The sequence below is a fragment of the Anser brachyrhynchus genome (genome assembly GCF_964034855.1).
Source record: "Anser brachyrhynchus genome assembly, chromosome: Z".
Classification (NCBI taxonomy): Eukaryota; Metazoa; Chordata; class Aves; order Anseriformes; family Anatidae; genus Anser; species Anser brachyrhynchus.
The window spans coordinates 72,234,025-72,259,688 of record NC_137697.1 but is presented as its reverse complement, the minus strand read 5'-3'; the positions used below and the strand labels follow the sequence as shown (position 1 = coordinate 72,259,688).

At 40.4% G+C, this 25,664-nt stretch overlaps 1 protein-coding gene across 8 annotated transcripts in view; it reads left to right on the top strand.

Moving 5' to 3' along the window:
* Nucleotides 1-25,664, top strand: part of SSBP2 (single stranded DNA binding protein 2) — a 193,765-nt gene that overhangs the window by 20,568 nt on the left and 147,533 nt on the right. For 6 of the 8 annotated variants that reach the window (XM_080574063.1, XM_080574062.1, XM_080574061.1 and 3 more), the window contains 2 exons: nt 20,204-20,276; nt 25,334-25,395. In XM_080574063.1, the coding sequence (XP_080430189.1) occupies nt 20,204-20,276; nt 25,334-25,395 (135 nt within the window). Of the gene's footprint in view, nt 1-20,203; nt 20,277-23,856; nt 24,929-25,333; nt 25,396-25,664 lie in introns of those variants that run through there. The other 2 variants (XM_080574060.1, XM_080574064.1) reach the window with 2 other exon arrangements.

Genomic DNA, 25,664 nt, shown 5'->3' with positions numbered 1-25,664 from the left:
TTGCATAGCCTAATAGAGAACACTGTAGAGATTAATGTGTTTCCAACTGCATCTCTCCATCTGTTGCAAATTCTTGATTGATGCAATTATAGGCTTAGATACCTTTTGTTGTGCCTTGCGCTTATTTCAAGGGCATTTCATTTTTGGTCTTGGGCCTCTGGCATTTTCTTTGGGTTGGAAGACAGCTGAGTTCCTGGGATTTAGGTTACATCCCCTTTACATTTTACTGTGATTATCACAGCAAGGCTCAAGTTCTCTTTGAGACAGAGTGCAGAAAGGAACCATTGAGTAACCATCTTCTAAAAAGCAAGGACGTTCTTATTTAGGTCAGAGGCACTGCACAGAGAATGTATTATAAAACAGTGAGCAGCCTTTAACCACACTGATCCTGCTTGGGTTGCCTGAGTTTCATGCTGGACTTGACAGATCTTTATCTCAAGTTTGCTTGTTCAGTTATTCCAATGCATGCATCCTTTTCCCCACGTGTGATTGCCATTTTACAGTTTAAGGACATCTTCAGAACTACTCAATGTTGTGTATCCCCAAGGGAACGATCTTCAAAGGACTGGATAGTTGCATAAACTAGCACTGGAAAATTGTATTCATCACCCTTGAAGGGCACTGGCAGGCCTTTCTAGCAACTCCAGATTCCACAAAGAATTGTCTTGTTGACCAAGCAACAGAAAGATAACACCACACATACAGATAAGATAGGCTGTGAGTATACCTGTGTGCTCTGCATAGCATGTCTACTGAACTAGCTCACCATTTTCCTTGGTAGAAGCAGACCAGAAGATGTCACAAGTGGATGCTGAAGATCTCGTGTTCATGTTGCATGAGGTTTGGAATTTTTACTTTGGGCAAGGTTTTTGTCTGGTCCTTTGAACTAGACCTTCTTCACCATGTCTAGGGTTTAAGCTATGTGCAGTTCAAACCCCGATGTTCCACTCAGGGTGGAAATGCATTTTACATTGCTGAGAGTAGAGCTTCCAGTTTAGTTTCCTCCAAGCAGAATCTAGTTCACGTGCACCAAATCTGCTCTGCAACATGATGAACTGTGTGGTCAGTGGAAATGGCTGGGGAACTGCAAAGCCAAACCAAGCTCCTAAAATTCCAGCACTCACAACATTTGTGTCATATTCTTCTCTGCTGCTGCAGTCTGTGAACTCTCGTCTAGTACCTCCATCCATATCAGTCTCAGTCTCTCTGTCTTGGCCTAAAGACCTGAAATACCATGTAATGTTGTGTGGCACTCTGGTTATTTCTCAGTGTCTGTATTCCACCTTCTACATTTTGTTTTCTTTTACCTGAATGTGCATGTGTATTGCCTGTTATAGTTGTACTCTTTTTGTTTTTCCTCAGATAGCTTACAAAACTGTGCTTTTTTAAAAAGCTTAAGTCTGGTGGTCTCTCTTTGTTTATGAAATTCAGAGTTCTTTTCTTTATTCAGATTATGTAGTTGTTCCTTTGTCAACTTGTGAACTTCATATGCAGAAGAACTCTTTTTTTTTCCCCCACTATTCCTGCTTTTGTGTTAAGTGAGATGGCATAGAAGGCATAATTTAGATCTGAAAAGGACATTTTAGTATTTAAGACAGGCATTTTTCACATGCACAAAAAGCAGACTTGGCTGTGTTTTATACTATCTAATTGACTTAAAATAGATGAGTAATTTTGAGCTCCATGAATTAATTTTATGCTGTGGGCCTTTTTTTTTATTTTTTTTTCCCTGGTGCCATGTCTTTTTCATGAATGAATCCAGACTGCTGGGAAGAAGGAGTTAAGAGGCCATGCTGTGCTCTTTCTGATAGCTGGGTGGCATTTTTTCTTTTTCTTTTTTTGGCGTTTGGTCTTGCTCACTGTTTGTTATTGATGGGTCGTTCTTTCGGAGTTAGGCAATCATGGTTCCAGCATTCTGCATTTCTTTAAGGCTGCAGAGATACGAGAGGCTGCTCCGATTTGGCTTCCCCCTGCAAGCATTCCCACCAGTGATAGGTGCAGCACCGGTGATACCCCAGTTCAGTGTTCACTGGCTCACTTATTGGTAGGTTACATCGCATTGAATGTCCTAATGGGACTCTAAAATGATTTTTTAAAAAGAAGATTCTGAGTTTAATCAAAAAAAAAAAAAGCCTCAAGTTTAGGCACTGTTGCAAAGCTGTGGTTGATTACTCACTCACTGAGCTGGAGAAACATCCCAGGGAAGGAGGAGTGTGGACAACAGATTGGAAAACTTTCAGAAGTGTTGTTTCTTGTATCTTGCCATTAAGGAACTTTTCTTTACATTTTCGCTACGTTGTAAGTATTTGCTTTAAATTCCATGCAGTTCCTACCTGAGAAGAAAAACATCTATAGTGAAGGCAGGCCAGTGCTGTGCCAGGAGTTACCACAGAGTGCCTTGCACATTGTAAACAAGTAACTGATTTTGATGCTGGGAATATATAAAGTGTCAACTACTCCAAAAAAGTGATTGTTGGTGCTCCGTTAACATATACTACCATTTCCAACGTCTACATTTTTTCTCCTCAAAACGAGGGATTAATGAAATACGTGTGTATTTCTAAAATTTTCATGCCTTCTTGATCAAGAAGGAGACGTTGGGTGGGCTTGGTCGGGATGGCTGCATTCACTGCCGTACTTTGAGACCGCCCGGCCCTCACATGAGGAGGAATGCGTGGGCTCCTTCGCCGCAGAAAATGGTGGCTGCCTGGCTACCGTGGCAACCGCTTGCCCTGAGGGGTGGCGAGGGCCTCAGGAGCTGCTCACGGCTCAATGTGGAGGTGATGAAGATGTGCGTGAGCTTCATCAGTAACATACAGGGCCATGACCTGACACATTCACAGTGTGCCTGGGACGGCATGTGCGGCTGGGAGGTTGTGAGGGACTCGGCATGTGGACTAGCCACCGCTGGGAAGTCTGTATCAAAATCCACCCTCAGCCCATCAGTGGTGGCGGCCCGCCTCGGTGGCACCTTGTTTGCTTGCAAAATTGGGTAGTTAAATCTCCAAAGTGAAAAACTGTGTTTATGTAACAGTTGTCTGACAGAGGAGTAACATTTTATTGTACCTCACTGGGAGTCTGGTTCATCTACAGTGAAAACTTAACCACCTCACATACGCTTTTGGAAAATCCATTGCATATTACTGAATTTTGAGGTAAATAAAAAGCTATGCTATTTTGTTGGGCTTTTATTTCTCAAAATGTGCATTTCCATTAAGTTCGTTCTAAGTAGGGTTTACTTCTTAATGCAACAGTTAAAGTACTGCAGAATGTTTTGTTGTGGAACTAAAGGTCCCAGTAAAGCCATACCAGTCACACTTAATAGTAAGGGTACATTTATAAATTGTTTATAGAGGGCAAATAATTAATTTACGTTATTAAATAGGTTACAGGCATGAATCGAGTGTACTGTATATGGCAGTAAGCACTCCAGTAGAAGGTGTTGGGAGACAGCGTTTTGTCTAACTGCTGCACTGAAGTTCATAAGAAATGACCCTTGTAGTACGTAACCCAGATATATAAATACTTCACATTTAATGTTTAATATCATCCCATGCCTTGGATGCAGCCCTCCACTGAAAGCCTAACGAGAAGGGAATGAAGCAGCATACGGTTTTCAAGATGACAGTGAAATACAGGGCTATGAAGGCCTGGTACTGTGCTGACAAGCTGTCTTTTTGTAACATATTAATAAAAGGAAATTTTTAAGAACTAATTGTTATGTTTTCTAAATACACATAGGATCAAGTTTTGAGCATCAGTGATTTAGATAATAAAACAGTGTATTATAAATTGAGTTCAGGATTTACTAAAATCTGATTTAGAGTTTAAAAAAAAAAAGGTATTCCTAACAAAAATTAATTTTTATGTTTAAACAGGGAGTTGTTTTGTTTATTCTTGGTTTTAATGCAACAGATTTGTGTATATGTGTGCTCTGTTTTGTGAGATCTGTTTTTAATTTTTCCCCTTTGAGGAGAGGAACTTTTGGAGATGCGTTTCACATCACACTAAATGAATATGACAGATCGTGAATCTTTTTGTCCTGGTCATGGGAGAGGTGGCTCTTCGTGGGGCCACCCCATCTTTTTTTCTTTAATGGCAACTGCTTTCATTCATTTCAGGCAGAGTCCATCTTCTCTGTTTTTGTCTGGTCTGTCTCATCTAACCCTGAGAAAGATCTGAAGGATTTTCAGCACTTGGCTTTTTTGGAAACCCATTTCTGGTGTGTTTTGAGGAAGTGCCAGCTGTTGAGTGAAAAGATTTGAGACTCTTTTCTGATGGAATCCCACTGTTGTCTTCTCTGTTAAGTTGACCTCCCTTCTGTAGCTGTTGGAATAGGTCTATAGAGAAACTTTACACACTTACTTTTTCTCTCCTTTTAGTAATAATTTTATTGTTTGGCAGTTATGTGAAAATGAAGTTCTGATGCCACAACCAGAAGCAGGCAACTGTCACACTGGGAGTTGTGACAGATGGACTATGGTATCCTCTTGCACAAGGACATCTCTGTCCACAAAGAGACCTTTACTTTTAGGATGTACTTCAGTACTTCATGCACAATGGAAGGGATATGTGAAGTGCAGCACTCAAATCTGAATGCGATTGGCTTTGTGTGTGGGAGGAGCAGGATGCTGAATAAGCTGTATGCGCTGAAGCTGCAGAGGGAAGATGGTACAAATGCGTTCTTCGGAAACTGTTAGTAAGTGGAGTATAACAAAGTTGGTTAGAGAGGGACTCTGGAGGCCATCTGGTCCAAAAGGTTTTCATGAAGTGGGTCCATCATGAGCAGCAGATGAGGTCAGCTGTGGCTTTGTCTAGCTGATTCTTGAAAAGAAAACCTTCAGTGATGGAAGTTCTTCAGCTGCTACAGGTTCCCTTCACAGTGCAGCACCTTCCTCCCCACCCCAGCCCTGTTTTGCCGAAGTGTGTTTTGTGTGTTTTTCCTACTGGAAGGAAATCAATGGCATACAATGTGCTCACTCCAGAGATAAACTTGGCATAAATTTTCAGAGTGTTATTATCTGTGTCAGTCAACTGTGTTCAAACTCCATTGTTTGTGATCTTTTTTTTTATGACTCAGGATAACCAACTGAGAATAAGATGGACTTTTCTATGTCAGGTAAAAGTTCACTTTGTGCAGAAGCTGATTCCTTCCCTCTCATGTGACTTGTAGTAACATCTCATCTTACCAATAAAAAATTTTATAAACGGCCTGTTTTGAAGCCATGATGTGACTGTCATTCTACCACAAAAATATGGTGATTTTCAAGTCCACTGGGGTAAACTGTTTTTAGTGAGGACAAACACTTTTTGACTCCCAATTAGTTTTGAAAGACCGTTTAGTTTAGAAACAGGAGAGTTTACTAGTGAATCACAAGTGTTATTTTAATGTTATTGATTACAAGTTTAATATCATTTTTTTCACATAGCTCTTGCAGTCATTTAGAAACATGAATTAACTTTAATTTAGGAAAAGCATATATGTTGTGAAGGAGTTTATAGTTTGATGCATAACCTGAATTTATCATTTAAAATTTTTATATAACAAAATAGAATTTTGTAATAATTTTATCATGATGCACTGTTAAATTAAAGGGGTTGTGTCTGAAAAAATCTGAATTCAGCCTTTCTGGATAATTCCATATATGAAACAGGGAAGCATTGACTGACTTATTTAAACTAGTAAAGAGGAATATGAAGTTTCATAGAAAGAATAAGAGATTTTTTTTTTTCACCAGCTGGTACTTGAAGCAGCTTGCATGATATCTCTGGAGGAATCTTAATACCTTTGTGTGCGTGTGTACACACTCTTCCCCTTTCTGTTTGTTTGTTTCTGGTAGGACTAGCATTTCATCAAAACTTCGTAGAGAAAATGAAGACTGGAGAAGACATAGTCATAAAAATGTCTCTCTTTTCCTCTGCCTCCGCAGATACAGGTCTTATTTAGGACAAAATTGAGTAAGGCAGAGTTCTTATACTCTATCCATAGCTATCATATGTTGAGCAGACTACTGCTTACTTTGGAATCTGATCTTAAGAACTTCCAGAGTAAATCAAGATTAATTTCTTTTTTCCTGGTAACAAACAGAGAAAATGAAGAAAGGATGGTGATGATATTAAATGAAGCATGGAATAGCAGCATAACCATTGCAATGTGTATATGTGTAGCTCTGTGGCTTGAGATCAGATCTATTTAACACCATATAAGTAACTTGAGTCTATTTTAAATAGTGTGTAAACAGCCTCTTAAACACAAATATTTGCTGATTATTAATATCCATATTCAACTGAGAAGTTAAAAACGTGGAAGTTGCATTATTATTTTAAATCAACTTTACTGTGTTCACAAGTAGTTTGATCAAAATTCTTTAAAATGTCACTGTGAAGAAATTAAATATACTCCTCAGACAGTTGTATGAACTTGAGCAATAGGCAAGGTGGGATTTATATGTAATAAAACATTTTTGAGTGCATTTTGAATGTTAAAGTTCTTTTGCCCTGTTTTTACAGAGGATGTTTAGGTAAAATGCCATATCACTGATCATATTTTGGTAAATGGGTTCTGAAACTTGTCTTAGCAAAACTGCCTGCATGCCCAAAGTTCTTGCAAAGAGCTCACCAGCGTATCTTAATTGTAAGCCTTTGAGTCCACTAAGGCATCTTCACTCTTTCACTCTTTATTCCTTTTTGGTCACAAGATAACTGTCTTAATACTCTCCTCTGTCTTGCTTCAGATTCCACTGATGGTACTCCCCAAGAGCGTTTGTGACTTCAGATGTGCTCCCACACCTGGGGTCAGGTGTGGGCTCGTACAGCAGTATTAATACAGCAGTGCAGCATTGGGGTGCATCAGCCAATCGAAGCATGGGCCTTAATGCTTACTTCTGGAAACTTAAATTATTTTACTGCCAAGAACCCATCTGTTTTCATTGTTTTTCCTTCCCTTTATTTTTTCCCCTCTTTTCTTTTTCGTTTTCTGGAACCAGTGCCAGCTCTGTCCATGGCCTGTTGAAGTCTCATTGACTGTTCACTGCTCTCCTGCTTTGGGTACATGCTGAGGCATTGCATCTTGGCAATATGCCATCAGCTACATTTCATCTTTCCTGACTTTCCTACCGATAAAATGTCAATGAAGGCTGGATTGGTTTATGCCATCAAAAGGCAACTGTGATTCCAGTAGTTCTGGTAATTCCTAATGGAGAAAATATAATTTGTAGTCTTGGGCATGCAAAAAAGTCAGATATAAGACACTTTTTTCTGAATTGACTATATATTGTACAGAAATACAGTTGGTGAGAGCAAAATAGTCAGAATTTTATCCCATGCATGCAGAACTTCAGTCTTTTTGCCCGTGACCTTTACATTTTAATTTAGAAACAAGAAATGGTCAGCCAGAGATTGTCTGAGAAGTAGTTTGCTTATTTTCTCTTGTTTTATGAAAAAATACAATTCTGTATCTTTTCTTCCCCCCAAGCATCAGCCACGAGCTTGGAATCAAATACTTTCACCCCCGTTGTTCAGCATCCGGTTTCTTCCTCTGAAGGCCAGCAAGTAGCGGCAATTTGAAGAGTTGGCATTAAAATCATCTAGATTGCTAGTCAGACTTTGTTAGTATAACTTCACAACTGTAGGATTTTATTATTGCTGTTTTTTGTTTTAGTTGTTGGTTTCTTTTTTTGTTGTTGTTGGTTTGGTTTTCTGTGCAGCAACTGTCTGTAAGCCAAATTTTCAAACATCTTCCTTCTGTTGATGAAAGTCTTTCTGTCTGAGAAGTATTCTCCCTGTAAAAATTTCTGGGAGGATATTGAAACTTGTATTTTTTTTTGGGGTCCAAGCAGATTATCTGTACAGCTTTAAAATACATGTTTGGGTAGTACTTTTCCCTCAGCAGTTTGAGAGAGGACTTGAAGATCAGGAAACCTGTCACGCATGAACTGTAGCCTGCAGCTGGGTGCTTGAGCTTATCTGGAGTGGTAGCCACGTGGAGATGTTGGGTAAGCTGGGAGGTCTTGGCTAGTCCTTCACGGCCACCGTCCAGTTTGGGGAGCAGCAAGAGAGTACCTCCAGCTGTCTACTCAGCACGTCTCTATCAGTCCAGAGGAGGAATTGCAGGCAAGTGGTGAAAGCCTTCTAGCAGGTTAGCCAGATGCGTGAGAATTGAGCAGACAGGTGTGACAGGGCTGGCAGTACCAAACTGTGTGTAACTGACCCACGGGTGGGGACGGCAGCGTCTCAAGGAGTGGTGCTGCACGTGAGGTTTTGCAGGATCGATGTTTCTGTGCTGAGAGTTTCTGTACGTGCGCTTCTGCTTAGCTGTTGTTTTGTTTTTCTCTTTTAGAGAAGTTCTTCCACCTCTGTCTCCAGTTCAGGACTTCTTGCCCCACTTGAAGAGCAGACTCAAAGCCAAGGGGTGATTGCTCTTCCCAGGGATCAGCATGGCAGCTGTTCATTTTGGAAGGGGAGCTTTATGGTTGATGTCCAGTTGGCATCTTACTGGGCCCCAAAGTTTAGAGAGGTGAAACTAACAGCATACATCCATCAGTGCTCAGAGACACAGGCTCCAGCTTTTGCAGAGCTGTAGCTCTGCTGGCTCCCTGCTGGTGCCCAAATTGACGCCTCCTGGTACCAGCAGATGGGTTGCAGCCTGCCCCAATGCCCAGCCACCGAAGGAGGTGTAGCACCAAGAGGACGCCTCGCAGCTGCTACACCCTGGGCACCGGGTTGTTCAGGCAGTCAGAACAGCCGTGGGATGCCCCTCTTTGTGGAGGCTGTGATGGCATGCCGAGGGCATGCTTTCTTTAGGTAGGGACTTCCTTCAGCTCTTCCACGTTCAGAAAATGCTTTGGTTCCTTTCTTAGCACTGGTGAGGGAGCATCATTCAGTCCTCTCCCCTGTCTTGCTAAGGTGTTCTTTAGCCTGTTGTTTTGTCGTACTGAGTGTATTTCTGTTGTTGTATTTAAGTAGCGCTGTTTTATCTTCTTTTGTTACTTTGTAGAGGTAGAAAAAAGCAGTTACCGAGAGTACAGACTTCCCTACATCCTCTTTTCTTTGCACTTTTTCTCACATTTAATAGTAAAACTCCAGTTCTTCAACGTGGGGTTTGTTCTTGCTGCCATAATAACATCCTTGGTAACTGATACTTGTTTTGCACTTCTGCCTTTCTGCTTTGGTCACTATGTGCTTGTGTTCCTTAATATCAGTATGCAGCTGCCTGTATTTGAATTTTTTTTTTGCTGCATCTTTTTCTTGGATCACTGAGGAAATTTTGATGCAGCCATAGTAACCTTGTATTATTTCCTACCTTTCTTCTGATGATATTTGCCATTGATTTTTTTTAATATAGCCTGAATCACCTAATATTTATCTTGCACTTTTTTTTCTTCAGGTTATATATTTTTGTAAAACTCTTTCCACCAGTTCCCTGAATTTGCTTGACTTCTAAGGTCTGTTAGCTGCACTCTGATGCTTTCAGACTTCTTTCTCTAGAAGCAAAATGCTGTCATTTCATAATCGTTCTTACAAATTACTCTCCACCATTACTTTGTAGATAGATATTCAGAGAAATTCATCCTCAATTTTCTCATCCCATCTGATTCCCCTAAGATTCATGAGGTGACTCCTTGCTTGCTTCTTAATTTTTTTTCACCCCTTCCCTTTTGAGACTAATTTTTCATTTCATGATTGTCTGTGGCTCCTGGAAGTCTACTGTTTTATTCTCCCGTGGGCATGTCTGTTACTTCAGCTTGCCATTGAGATAATCTGGCAGCCAGGAGTATTAGAAGTAGTCAGTTTTTGGCTGTTTGGTTCCAGAAGGAAACTCAATGATGAAATTTGGAAAATATTCCTCAGTTCTTCAGCTCTTACTTATTGGCTGCCATACACGTGTGCCAGAAGGTCAGGCAGGATCAGCTTAGAGGATTTCCAAGGAGCTGACTTGGTTTGCACCGATCGGACACATACACTGACATGCTCCTATTCTGATATTCCGGTTTGTGAAACTTGAAAGGGATCACATTAGAGCATCTTGTCAACCACCACGTAAGGAATTTGTTTTAGACAGACTTAAAAACATAACTGGAGTGTACAGTGAATGGGAAAGAACAATACCACGTTTATTAGACTAATTATCTGTGACTTCAGACACTGTTTGAGAACTTGGGGGTTCAGCCAATGATCTCTTTGAAATGCTCAAAGAGAGGGGGAAAAAAACCACAATTATTTGCCCAAGGTTGGCTATGACCCTTAAAATGGAAATAGGCACTGAGTCCTACAGCCTCGCCTGTGATACCAGCCCAAGTTTTTGTCTTCCCTTATTTGCTCCCCCTGAGATATTAGCCTCATGCTGCCTCACCTCCAGCTTTGAGGGGCGGATCTTCACTGTTGTGCACCCACCCACCATATCATTGCAGATATCAAACCCTTATTTCCAGAGAAGAGCTAGGAAAACAGCATGCAAAAACTTACGTCCTTCTAGGAGCCAGATGTGCAGAAATACTGCTTTCTTTGTATGAGTGAAAATCGAGTTGTGTGCCGCTTGCTTTGTGAAGGAAGTGGGGCTGGTTCACTTCTCGTTTCCATTTGGCTGTGGTTTGAGATGAACCTAATTCATTCTTGGGAAAGTGGCTGCTTGTATTTGTGCTTACAGCTTTCTCTCTGCCTTGTCCCAGTACAGGAGTTCTCTCTGCTCCTGGGTGGGCAGTTGTTTTAGGAACGGCTGTAATATTTGATTACTCCCCCGCTTGAAGCTATGCCTCCACCAGGCCACACTGACCCCTCTCTGGTGCCTGTGCAGCACAAGCCGCCTTGGCTTCGCTTGCGGCAGGAGCGGATTGAGGTACCCTGCTGGACCTTGTCCTGCAGCCGGACAAGAGAACCTGCTTGGCAGTGCGCTCAGCTTGGCTCCCACCGAGTGCAACAAGGTGTTGAAGCAGCAGCCTCTCAAGCCTTTCAGGTTGGGAAGATGTCGTTTGTGTGTGCCTTCAGCAAGCAGCGCTCTAGCAGTGGTGTTCTCAACAGCCTGTGCACACCACGAGGGATTACTGAGGAGCCAGTCACTGCTTTTCTGCTGGTGTATAAACACAAATTTATCTTTTCTTCATACACGATGTTAAAACATGTAAGGCACGGACACACTTTGCAAATTAATTTTTCCTTTCAGTATAGTGTGTGACAAGCGTCAAGCAGTGAGCAGTGAAACCCAGTGTTGTTTGCACTGCCATGGATCAGTGTCAGCCTCGGCTGCTGCTGCTGCTCCTACAGGATTTTAAAGCGACCTTTTGTCATATGTAACAAGTGGTTTAAGTCTACAAAGAAATGTCGTGTGCTAGCTGCTTGGCTGGGTACCACCTACTGGTAATCCTGTGGTAAATGTATAGCTTTAAAGTCCAAATTTCTAAGGACTGTGTTTGTACTTAACTCTCTGCCAGTGACTCTCCTTAGGATATTTCCATGCTTTTAGCTCTGCTTACTGCTAGGACAGGATGGATTGCATTAAACTAAACTCTTTAACTATAGTAAATTACATACCAGGGGAAAAAAATACCTTGTAAAAACCTGTTACTATCGCATTTGAAAGCAGCAGGGAAGACCAAGGTTAGCACCTTTATTATCAGGAAGAGGTGGAACCTCATGTACTTAGGAAGGTGTTGAATTCTCTTGTTACATTTTAACATCTTCTGTCATTTAACGTTTTTTCAGCTGTCATTTACCAGATTTTATAGTTAGGCTGAATAGTTTTGTATAGTTTAACAGGAATGTGGATACGGGAAGAATGATTGCCCAAGGAACTCTCCGTAGATGTTTCTATAAAAACACATGCGTTCTCATGAAATGGCGAGTCTGAGATTCTGGCCACAAGGAGGAACTGGAGGTGTGGGCAGAGCTCTGCCAGCAGCTCCCACCCTGCCGAAATGGGCCCTCCTGCTTCTTGCTCTGCCTTTGTGGCTGCGCCGGCATTTGTTGTGCCCTTGGAGGTTGACCCTGCTCGCTAGTCAAGCAGAAACCTCCTTGCTTTTTTTTGCTGGGTTAAATTTCAAACCCTTAGCTGGGGAGGGGAGGAGAAACCAGGCAGCAGTGAGAAGAGGAGGCTGCTTCCTTTGTGTCAGGAGGTGTTAGGGTGAGCTCAAGGGACCCTGTGGGAAGGAACAGGCCTTCTTCCATGCAAACAGCATGCCCTTGAGGGGGAGAAGCATCAAGGCCAGAGGCTGCATGAGCCTCTGCATGAGACTTGCTTAGAGCTGGGCAGGCCTCAGAAATAGATGGTAAAGGCAGTTGGTTGTGTATTTTCTCTGCAAGTCACCAAAGCACTGAAGAGCTTTTCTGGCTTCCTGTGCTGTTGCAGACTCATCCCTGATGACAGAAGGTCTCCAACCATCATGGTCTGGCTAACCCAGAGCAGGCCCCAGCTGCCCGGTCCTTTGGGCCTGTGCTTCAACCTCTACTGAGAGTGAAGGACACTTTGTGATCATAGAATCATTAGAGTTGGAAAAGACCTTCAAAAAGACCTCCAGGATCATCTGGTTCAACCATCTCCCTCCTCCCAATGTCACCCACTAAACCATGTCCCTAAGCACCACATCCAACCTTTCGTTAAACACCCCCAGGGACGGTGACTCCACCACTTCCCTGGGCAACCCATCCCAATACCTGACCACTCTTTCTGAGAAGAAATGTCTCCTCATTTCCAATGTAAACCTTCTCTGGTGCAACTTGAGGTCATTCCCTCTAGTCTTATCGCTAGTTACCTGTGAGAAGAGGCCAACCGCCAGCTCCCCACCACTTCCTTTCAGGTAGTTGCAGAGTGCAATGAGGTCTCCCCTGAGCCTTCTCTTCTCTAGACTAATAAACACCCCCTGTTCCCACAGCTGCTCCTCACAGGACTTGTGTTCCAGCCCCTTCACGTCTGATGTGGCTCAGGTGTGAGCATCTGAACAGTGTAGCTTTCTAGACTGGTGACATTGGGTCAGGGAGGCAGGAAGGTGGGACAGGAGGCTGCAGAAACGTATAATCAAATCCAGGAGTTGGGCTTGATGATCCTTGTGGGTCCCTTTCAACTCAGGATATTCTGTGATTCTGCCTTAGTAGTCTGGTAGAGGCAACTGAGCAAAGTGAAGAAACAGAATGCTGTAAAGCTTCATTAGAAACTGAAAATACAAAGTCAATTAGTTTCAGCATGTTTCACTCTTCATTTGCATTTTCCATTTGCAAATGAAAGCAAAGGTCATCTTATTTCTGATGATTGCAGCTGTTGATGCATTTGAGGTGTTTAACAATATTTGTGTAGCTATACTGTGAGAATAGCTGTAGCTCTAATGGACCAGCAGAACTTGGTTTTAAGGAAGGCATATTACTTTGTTACACTAGCAAATATAGCTGGAAAAAAAGTAGACAAATTTTCGGGTGTATGAGCCATGCTTCTCTCTTAACCATAGACCGGGAAAACTGAAATTCTGCAGGAAAGCTTCTTGAGGAGTATGTGTGCAAAAAACAGGTGCAAAAAGAACAAAGTTTTTTATTTGAAACCTGGCAGGTCATCAAGGAAATCTACCTTTTTATGAAGCATTTGGAATTTGAGAATCAATGAAAATTATCTTAACTCGGGATGAAGTCTGCAGAAGACTTAAACTGCTGCAATATTTTGGATCTGTAGTAATTTTTACAAGCTGAGACCTGAGACAAAACGAGTTCCAAACTCAACTAGAGCCAAATGAGAGTAACACGTGGAGCGGTGTGCAATGTGATGTCTTGGCACAAACCAAGAGATCCTTAGCAGATGAGAATGTGTAAACCCATGCAATTAAATGCTTGTAGGAGAGACTGCAGACATCACAACAGCATATTATCTCAGTTTATTTTCAAAAGATCGATGAATACCAGTTATCTATTCAATATTTAGTTGTGTGCTGCTGTACAAGGTAATGTGTTGCTGGAAGCACATTATGCTGGCACAGTTATGCTTGCACTTGAAATCTACGTGAGATTAGGTAAAAAAGCATGTGAAATTATCCCATTAAAATTTGTGCATTTTAAGCATATAGGTAAACTGGAAAAAAAAAAAAAAACACAACACCCCACAACATTAATTCTGATACTCCTTGAGTAAAAGGGCACTTACTGTTATAACTGGTTTTAACACTTGAAGCAGCATATGCAATCAAGGAGGGTGTGCCCAGAGTTAATGAGACATATTTTCAGGGTATCTTCAAGCAGTGAGTAGAAGAGTGACTAAGAGTAAGAGTACTTTTCCAGAGCAACTGTAGGAGAAGGCTTTCCCTCTTTGTAAAACTGCAATAAATGAAGAGGAGCATCAGCTTATTATTACAGCTTATTCCGTAAGTGCCGTCAGCCTAGTGGAAGGCATGAGCCCACTGTTTGTTGTAGCACTGGGCATAAGCCCCACACAGACATGTGCAGGGAAAACATCTGCTGCTGTCTACAGAGGAAGGAAGAAATAAGTGGCTATAATAATGTCGAGTACAAGCATTTCTACGCTGCCTGTGTTTGCAGGGTTGTGATAGGAGCTCTCTGAAAAGGGGAGTGCACATACTCAAACATTTGATACCACCTTTGGGACATGCTGTTTCCTCAGACCAGTGTTTGTGTTCTAATACCCAGGTGTTTGTAAGAAAACTGATCACATTGTCAATAAGACAGAGAGCGCTGGCATTGACGTAGCTTGTGTTCTGAGCTGGAGAGAAACCGCAGACTGGTGTGATTGGAGGCTCCTGAAAAGAGTAGTCTGTGAGCCTCAAGCTAAGCAAACAGAAATGTAAATCATGCGTAGGTGAAGCAGCACGCCCAGGAGAGGTAATGCACTCAGGTGTGCATACAGGTACATCACTGTAATGCCGTGGCTGTTGTTACTGTACCTTCTTAAGCAAATGGAAAAACTTGAGTGTGTTCTTGGGCATGTCTCAGGTTTGATGCTGCAGGAAAATATATTAAAAAAAAAGTATAAATCATACAATGATATACACACACACATATATATTTAAATATATACAGTAAGTGTGTATGTGTGAAAATGATTGTCAGTATGATCAAACAGGGGAGAATGGTAATTTTGACCATGGCAGGCATATCTTAAAAATATGAAACTTCTTAACAAAACTTCTTTGCCATTGTCAGCTGAAAATGACCAAAAAGGGCTGTCCACCAAGAGCTGCAGAGCAGTTTTAAAACTACTGAAGTGGTGGATTCAAGAAAATTCGTTCAAGAAACCACAAATTTGTGATGTTTTTAGTTATTATATTTAAAAGATAGATTTATTGTTACTGTCTCTTATTTCAGAGACTGAGTTTTATACTGTATTACATCAGTGAAATTCCCAGCAGACTCTGGATTTGAAATGGAGCTTATATACCTTTATGAAACGGAAGGAAAAAAACACACACACACAAAAAAAAGCTGCTTCCCTCTGTAGGTCAGAGTAGTGATTTTGGAGTACTGCAAGTCTCCTGAAGCACAGAGGGGAGCTTTTAAGATCTCTTCTATGGAACTAGTTTTAAATGTTGCCCAGCTGCTTCATCCTTCTTCACGCAAACTAGAAATTATGTATGGATATAGATTTACTGGTTTTCGTTGTGTTTTTAATTACTGGTTAAAAATAAAAACTTTATGGATGGTATGTCATATGGTGGACTTTCCATATGTAATTAGTTTAAAAGAATTAAATCTGTTAGGAATCCAGAAATGCTAGATTTCTTTTTGCTATGCTCATATCTGGAACATTCCAACTGCAGATACTTTTTATTTTTTACATTCAGAACTAGATAGTGACAGTGTAATGGCTGTTACTTGCAGATAAGGTGCTAATATCTGGACATTTCTGTGATGTGCGCTACTTCACCATCATAGATTTTATGAAAAAGGGGCACTGGTTGCTTAGCATAGTGTAGTAAGCCTACCACAGCTGCTGCAGAAGGCACCTTGAACCGTGCTTTGACATACTGCCAAATTTGGGGGAACTGGAGCCTTTTGCTCTACCACATTGAGTTTATAACTTTCTGGATAATGATTATACACAACTGTACCCTCAGTTAAAAAACATGTATTTTAGTTATGACATGTGGCTAATAAAACAGTGAAAGTAACAACACTTTTTCTCAACTTCGTGAAGCTATGTGCAATAGTTGCCTGTTTCTGGCAGGTTTATTGGGCAGCTTACAAGAGAAAGTAGAAGTTAATTTATTGCAGTTCCTTACTCTTCTAAGCCCAGCTTTTGAACTTCATTGAAAAATGTGGCCCTCCGCCCTTCGTCGTCTCCTTAGAAATAACTGCAAGCCAAACTTGGAGCTTGAAGTTCAGTCCTAGACTGAGAGACAGAAACTTTCTTGATATGCATCTTCTTGTGGAACTAGACCAAGATATTACTGTTTTACTTTTTATAAATATATTATTCCCTGCAAAACTTCTTGATAGTAACTCGAGCCCTTTGGTACAGCCTCCATGCTGGTGGATCTTACTAGATGTTGTCATTGCAATCTCACCAAAGGTTCAGCTTTCTCTTTTATTTTGTGTATTGTTCAGGTGTTTACCAGACAGAAATGCGGGCGTGCAGGTAGACCATGCTTACTACTCACAGTATTTTCTGTAGGCAACCGGCATGTGTTCATCTGAACAGCTAGATTAGTAGCCTACAAACTGTCAGTGAAGCTTGCTGGGGCGGTGGAAGGAGTGTGACTCAGAGCATCGAGATCTGATGCCAAAGATAGACAAGGTGAATATCTTCATGGTGCTTTCAAGCTTTTGCTGCCTTTTATGGAAAGCTAGGTGTTGTCGTAATCTTTTGACTTGAAATCGGGGGGAGTTTACCGGCTGATTTTAATCAATGAACATACTGCTGTAACGCTTTCGTTGCAACTTCTCCTTAAGTTAATTGCCTATTTCCACCTTGACATATAACAAGTGATTTCCAGAGCACACTTAGAGCGATTATTGTTTATTTCTTGGTAATATTCTGATGAAAGCTGATTGACTAGGATCCCTTAAATGGTTCTTCGCTTTGGAATGCGGTTGATATTTCTCTTGTAAAATATATGAATGACTTGTCAAATTAGAGCAGAGACTTCAGAGAAAACACACCAGCTTACCAAAGTGCATCACTGTAGCAACAAGAACCAGAAAGAACTTTTAATTAATTTATTTTAAATGTAGTGAATGTATGATCAGGCCACGGATGAGTGTGTTATCTAGTTGTCTTGGCAGGGAGGGGGGAACTCTGGCATGTGACGTGTCTTCAACAAGAATTACTTCAGCATTGTCATGAACTAATTAGAAATATTTTTTCCTCACATTACTCATAGAATGTCAACAAGTATGCAAATGTGAAATTTTAACATATGCCTGCTTGCTGCTTTTACATGGTTTCTCACACCACTTTACCAAGTAAAAATTGTCTTTTAAAATGCCACTTCAAGCCCAAGTCCTTTGGTGGTGAAGACCACCTTGCTGTTACTTTCTTAGTCTTCTGCTGAGATGTGAAACACTTGTTCATTAATTTTACACACTTGGACTATAGCCATTTTTATCTTCTTGTATTTCTTACGTGGTAGTTAAAGTCACTATACCCACTAATTCTCTCATTATGCTGTTGCACCCTTTTGATTTCTTCGTTGTCTTTCCTGAGAGCATCAGTTGTCACTGATCCTCTTGCTGCAACTAACGCTGTAAAACACTAGTATCTTTCTTTCGATCTCTGTGGTAAAGGTGCTTACTTCTGAAGGGAGATGTAATGCTGTTAGCTTCTGTAGAGACTTCCTGACAGCGTAGTACCTGGGAGTGAACAAGTGGTTTAGCTCCAGCCGGCACCCCTCTGGTTGCTGTGCAGTCCATGGTCCTGGCTCCATGCTCACCGTGCCAGGCCGGGGCTGCCCTCTGCTTGCTGTGGGGGGTTAGCCGATGGCCGGGTGTACACACTTGTTTCTCGAAATCTGATGTGTCCCCCTGACTGCTGGGTGATCCAGCTAGTTGTGCCATTTCACGAAGCAGAGGTGTATTTAGACCAAGATGGAGTGATGCCATGTCAAAGAGCTGGAGATGTCGTTATAGTTTTAATCATGCTTCATTAGCACATTCCGTATTTTCATCTCAAAGATGTAGGGTTGCCTTTTTCCTTGCGTTAACACATCTTGGACTTCCTCAGCGCGCTCAGAGGCCTGTGGCAGGCGATGTGAGGCCTGGTGCCGGAGCACCACGCTGTCCCTTCAGCTGCCATGCGCCACGTTTGCTAACGCTTTCGGCAAACGGTAGTCTTAGGAAGGTGGCGCGTCTGCAGTGAACTCCTGGGCTTTATGCTTCCTGGCCTTGCTTTGCGGGGTTGAAAGGATGTGATCACACAAATCCTTTTATCTGGTCAACAGATGTTGTGTTTTGATAAGAACGAAAAAGGGAATCTCGGAAGACGAATGAGGTGCTTTAAAGTGTTAGTAGGTTGCCTTGGCTGTTGCAGAAAGAGCGCTTGCCTACAACCATTCGGTGCGTAAAACTTGAACAGTAGTTGAACTGTAAAGAACTAACTCCACAAAAAGTGGCTTTTTTGTTTGTTGGTTTGAGAGAGATGCAGCTGTGCTTTTGGGGCAAGAGGCTAGAGCGTGGGTGAAGGTCTCAGCGCAGTGCCCACGAGGGGCAGATGGCCGCGTCCTCCCTGGGCCACTCTGCAGGAACAGCCTGGCCTGCGTAGCACTCTGAGACGCACGGCTGTTCACACAGCGTATGACAAAGCAATAAATGGATGTTTTGTAAAATACTGGAATTAAAGAGCGTATACAGCAACTCTCAAGGTTCAAACTACCAACAGTCGCACACTTGAATATTCAAAAAGGCACTTTTTATTTGTTATAGGAAAAAAGTACGGTTTTGCTTGTGATGTTGGAGAGTAAGGTTGTGGGGAGTATTGCATGTACAAAATACAAACACCTAATGAAAGCAACTTTTAAGGAATGTCACCCATAGATTTTAAAATTTCACACTTTATAGCTTAGAGCAATAATTACTACTCTGTCAGTGCCATGATGACAGTTGTCTAATATTGCATGACGTTTTGAACAGTATCAAGAAAGCAGATGTTCTCTGCCTCTCTGCTTTGTTTAGTTAAACTACCTATTTCTGGGTACAAATATTAAAATGTTCCAAATAAGAGTGGCAATGTTATAATGAAGTACACACAAATGTATTTTACTTCTTGAAAACAGTTCAGCTAGCAATTTTAAAAGAAATGCAGTCTGAATACTTCTTCTCTTGGACTGAAATGTTTTATAGACAATTTCTACGCATCGTTATTAAATCATACTTTCAAACGAGATTTCATTTTGAAAGATTTTAAACATACAGGCAGACAGGAGCCTCTCTAGAGAGTCAGCTGAAGAATTAGGAAGTGTTACTTCTTTACTTTCTAATTCAAATCTAGCCTATCTTAACAGGAAATGTTTGTTGTTACTGCTCACCTGTCCTTGGGTTTCCAAAGAGGCCTTCTCAGCTCAAGGTCTAGCAGGCATGAGCCCTCCTTCTGCAATGAGATCCTTAGGCAGATTGGTTTGACTTAGCTGGAGGTGCACCTGGCTGCTGAAATTCACTTTTTGTGAAGCTCCTTCTGCAACTGTGACACTAATTTGTAGCTCTGTTGTCGTCAGACCTCATCGGATGCTCAAACTGGAATAAACCAAAAAATGTGTTTACTTGGGAGGTGTGGTTGTACTGCAGTGGAGATGCAACTTCTGAGATGGCTTTTTCTGATGCAACCCGAAGTTTGCGCGTTCTTTATGTAAACACGGGCTGTCGTTCAAATGTGCTTAACAGCCTGACACGTTCCACGTGTAAAAGTGTTGACCTGGAAAGGTAGTCAGTATTGCTGTATGAATATATTGTATTTACAACGAGCATGGTGTATTGTGGGCAAATACAGGCAGCAGTAGGTCAATTGTTAGCTAACTGGGCACATGTCCAAATATCATTAAAAATGTTGACATTAAGTAATTTGGGGTTTTAATAATATTTAATTAACTACTATTTAAACAACTCTGCTCAGATTGACCTACATGTCTAGTTTAAAAGTTCTGGTATAGATAATAGATTTGTCATGTTCAGTACATAGTGGTTTCTGAAAGGAAATAGTGTGCAAGTCAAACCTCTGAAATCATGTGTTCCAAAAACGGGGAGCAAACAAATGCATTATACTAAATACTGTCTTTTTTTGTTTGTTTTTCAGATTAGCGCTGTACGTATATGAATATCTGCTCCATGTAGGAGCACAGAAATCAGCGCAGACGTTTTTATCAGAGGTATGTTTGCCCTGTCTTTTTTTTCCTTGCACAATGTTACAATGTGTGCAAGTGAAATAAATCTGTGTTGGTTTAGAAAAAACAGTGGTGACAATCTTGCATATCTGTTTGCATTGATCAGCATAGACTTCTGATTTTGCAAAAGCCAGTTTGCCATGTCATTCTGCATGCCTTTGCATAATTATTTTTGCTGTGATTTGTTAGCCCTGTTGTCTGATTCGGTCCTACATGGAAGAAAGATTTGTCTATTTTCTATAATAAATGTGCATGTTAGAATGTGCGTCAATCGTGTTCCTTCTTGATGATCTTCTAACTTACTGTTGATATCTCCAATTGTGAATGATGTACCCTTTCTAAACATACAGCAGTCAGGTATTTTATACTGATCTCACTATGTATTCCTACCATGCTTCTAATTATTTTGCTTCTTTTCATCTGGTGAACTAATTGTGACTATAACTGTTCAGGTGCTCTTTCTTAAATGCTCTTGAATGCTAATGCATTTTTTACAATTAGACAATAGCTAGTCTTTTTCACAGACCTTTAAAGACATATACATATCTGTAGAAGATTGAAGTACATTGTATCTCCTTAGTATTTTACGTTTACTCTGGGATACAAGAATACCTGTATGCCAAACGTATTGAGGTCTTTGGGGTTTATTGTTTTTAATCTTTCTTTGATGAGAACATTAAGATAATGATAGTTGGATAGTGAGCAGAAGTGAGAAAAACAGGCAACATGTTGTAGCAGGAAAATCTGCTGCTTCAACTGGTGCTCTTCTGAAAGCTAATAGAATTAACATGCTAGTGATGACATTTCGGAGATGGAAGAGACGAGGGCTGTTTGTGGTGGTTATAGAAAATTCACATAACAGAAGCGAAAGCGATAGAATTGTGGTAGTTTCAGGTTATGTTTATATTAAAACATGGTTTTGACAATTGTTTTTTCTCTTTAGTAAAGCAATGAGAGAAAATAATGGAGACTATCATCTTGGCTTTCCCAAAACAGCTGTCATTTGTAAATAATACATTGTGCAAGATTCATTTTGCTCATTTTGTTTTATGATATATGTGCAAAATGAGCAGTTGGCAGGAGTATAACTGGTATGACATTTGGATTTCAGGAAAACATTCAATACAGTGTCTTGAAATTTAGCTTTTAAAAGTAATTCAATCTTGGATTATAGAGAAACTCTCAGATCTGAACAAATGTAATATGAGAATGTATCAAATCTTTCAAATTCAGACTGATGCTGAAAATCAGCCAAAAGATGGGGCAGAGACGAATAATAGTGTATTGAATTGATATGAGGTGTCTGTTAAAATTCACACAAAGCTGTGAGTTTACTTACCTTGTTTGTTAGCAGTGCAGGAAGGTAAAGACTGTGCTAACAGTATTTGTCAATGGTTGTATGTTGGAACCAAATGCAATTATCGCTGTTATGGGAAGCCTGGAAAAGATGGTACTTGGGATGAAAGCAATACAATGAGGGTCAGACTGAGAAAACTGTACACTAATCCGGCTTGGAGAAAATAATTTTAAATGGCAAGTGGTAAAAGCAGCAGGAAAGAAATGATAGTTGATTGTGGAGCAGGCAGGCCCTTACGTTGTAACGCCCACTCAATCCTGGGCTGTAAACCACAATATAATAGCTCTGTGCCCCTCCGTGAGTCAGCTGTTGTTAGAGATGGATTGTTGGCACACAGGATGAAAATGACAAAGCAGCAGTTGGGAAGTGCAAAGAAGTCTTTCAGCAAATCTTCCATGTGTCTTTGTGTTTTTCTGACTCATGGCTTTTGGGAAGCAACTGCCCTGCTGTGGTTGAGCTAGGTGGAGGAGATACCCAGGTGGCGTAGGAGGAAATTTGTATCGGCTTGGCCACTTCTTAGAAAGCAAGGCTGTTGGGGCTCACTGCCTTCTCTACTCTGGCAGTCTGCACCCACCTGAGTAATTTGGGTGGATTTCTTTAAAGTTCACTTAGTTTAAAGTAGCTCTAAGCCAGTGTATTGGGGTGTAAAAGAAATAAACGTATATAGATTGTCAGAGCCATACAGCTGTCAGTGATAACTAAAGAGTATAAATGGCAAAGATTAACATCCCTCAATGTAAAGGTTTACCAGGGAATGCGGCTAAGAGTAATGGAATGAAATTGAGAGAAGTAAAATTTAAATTGGATATCATGAAATCACTGATATATATAACTTAGAGAAGGTTGTCTTAAGCATGTCTTCATTTTTGTAATGTTTTGTGTAGAACTGATTCGTGAGTCAGTAAAATCTAGAAGTGCTCTGCTTATCCTTCTTGTTGACAAGGTGAAGAGTGCTTTCCATGTCTTTGTGGTCCCTGCTGAGTACAGCCTTCAAAACCTTGTTGCCTTCATCTCTAAAATGTAGGACCTCCAGGTCAGCTAGCCTTTTCCTGGGTGTCTGGGTAAAAGAGACGTCTTCAGTTTGTTAGCTACCACGCTCGTCTCTTAGTCTGCAAATGAACTTCCTTTGAGGAGACATGACATGAAGTATTGGATGGAAATGATTTAATAGCTGTTTCATCCCGAAACATGTAGTCATTGTACAATTAGCAAAATGGCAAGGGACTACCACTACTATCTAAACAGTGTCATTTTCTTATGAGGGTTGAATAGAACTGTTCAGATGGGATACACAATTTTTTAAAAAACAATATAAACTGTTCTGCTCCAGAATCTTTCCTTTGGTGTTGCAGCTGCTGAATTTTCTTGGAGAGCTGATCCATACCCCTGTATTTTCTGTCCTCAAAGCTAGGTTCTGGCCTTGTAGGCTTAGCTAGACCAGGAAAGTAGGCATTTTGCAGCTGATTGATCACTAGTTATTGCTAGTTATTGATACAGCTGACAACAAGTTTTTTTGTTCTTTTTTTAAATTATAATTCTTTCCCTGTCTGTGTCATCTGACAAACACTTTCAATGTCAGACAGAGATGTGTATTTTCTGAAAGCAAAACAAATCAGAAACTTCCACCTATCATTCAGGTTCCTTCTTTGAATAAATTTATGAAGATGAACTGTCTTACTAAAAAGGACCAGTATAAGACTTGTGAGTCAGGCAATTTCGTCAAGCCCTGTGTTAAAGAACATGAATGTTGCTTAGACATAGTGAGGTCTTTCTGCAGAGATAGCATTTTTACTCTTAACTGAATGATTTTTCAACTCCACTAAAAAAAATTAGCTTTGACTACATATTGCATCTCTCCATTATGTTGCTTTCAAAACTTCTCAGAAGTACAGTACATTCCTGGTGATTAACACAAGTCCTTCTAAGCCATGCCAAATGCATGTGAAGAGCAGTCATGCCACTGAGGAGTGCATTTGAATCATTTTTAAAACTTTGTTAGTGGTTTTCTCTTTTGTATATATTTTTCATTTTTATTAACATTTTTACCTGGCGCAGTTTAGGCAAGAGTTTCACAGTTTGAAAAGTGCTTTTTATAGATTAAGTGCTATTAAGTGCTGATGGTGGGTGGGTGGGTGGGGGTTAAGTGCCATGCAGCTGGTTCATTCTGCCAGCTTTAGCAAAAGAAGTGATAATGGCTGGAGCTTACCTTTCTAAGATAATTTTAAACAGGCAAATGATTTTTTGATAGTTTAAAATATTTATATCATTTATCAAATTCACATTACCTTGCTTCATATGAGCGCAAATAACATTTTAGTTGTATGAACTATGTATTCTATTCCTGCCAGCTATTGACAAAACATACTTGTTTAAATTTTTTAACAATTGGGGGTGGCAGTCAAGTTGGAGTTGAGAAATAGTTTTATTCTGTGTTGAAAAATCGCAGCTTCGCTACTGCCTCTTGCAGTATGAACACATTATATCTACCTTTTCCAGTACGCTTTTAATTTACCTTCATATACGTCTTTAAATACCTTTCATGTTAAAGACATTTACCCATTTCATTAGAATAATCCTTTTTTTGTCAGCCATTACTTCTGTCTGTAGAGCAGAATATGACTTGTGTTTAAACAATGATCTTTTTACAGAATTGGACAGGAAATAGTGCTATGTGTAGTTGTAACTGGAGGAATTTGGAGTATATGTAACGCCCTGGTTTCCACCCAGTTTAAGCATGAGACTGCCTCCCTCCCATAAAGCGTCATGTGAACTTCTACAGAAATCTTCAGTTATTTGCAGCAGAGCTCCTTAAGCAATTAAACTGGCTTTTTTTTATAGTCCAAACTATTTAGTTTTGTAGCTAAGGACAAACCAATCACTATGGCACTAATAAAATGATTGTGTGATAATAGCCAAGGTAGAGAACAGCACTCTCACTGTGTTGTGTTGTTTGATGAGTTAGCTGGTAACAATAGAAGTGCGAAGTTGGGGGTGTAAAAATTACTAAATTGCGTTCCTTTTGAAAAAAAGTTCCAAGTAAGCCAGATTTCTTAGGTGGGAAAGAGCTCACATACAGTATTTTTCTATTCAGGAGCATTTGCAAGTGCAGACAAACCAAGCCAAGCTAGCTTTACACTTTCACTGGATGGTGGGAGAACAGGCTGTAGCTTGGTTGTTACTGGTATTTGTCATGCTACCTCTAGCAGTAAAGCAGTCCTTGATGATCCTGAAGCATTGGCTAGCTTTGGATATGGAGGGAAGACTGCCACCTGCTGAACTGGTAACACTAGTTCTGTATCTTCTGTTTTTCCTTGCACAAACTGGGAGATCTTTTAGATAGTTTTAGGGGCATTGTTTAACTTTTCTTTGTTGTTGTTGTTCATGTTGTTCATGAGCTTAGAAAATGCACGTCTCAGTGGTGGAGTGATACAAAATACATCCTTAATAAAGCTATATTCAGAATCTCTACAAAATAAATTCTAAAATACGCTTTCCTAAAATAAAAGGCATGAGCTAAAGTAGTATTTATAATAAAGTACATAATATAGCCATTCAGATTGATGATAATAAAGCCTTTCATAGCTATAAAACATTTTATTCTTCCTTTTCTTGATATTATGTAATGTTTTTTTTAGTCACAATAATCACAAAAGTGAATACCTGTGTTTTTATGGTTTTATTTCAGATAAGATGGGAAAAAAACATCACACTGGGGGAGCCCCCGGGATTCTTGCACTCCTGGTGGTGGTAAGTGTCCATTTTCTTTCCAATTTTTAGAATATGGCGATTGCAAATCCAGCAGCTGCAGGCAAGAAATTCAAGTGATCATTGTAAAAAGAATGTGAAGATGAGGAAAAAAACATCTTCTTATAAAGAAATGAAAGAACAGAAAATTAGATATAGGAAAAGACACAGATATTAGATACAAGAAAACAAATATTGCATAGTAGACTGATAAGACAGCATCCATGAAAGAAAATTGGCCAGCGTTTCTTTGTTCACTATCTTCTACTAAG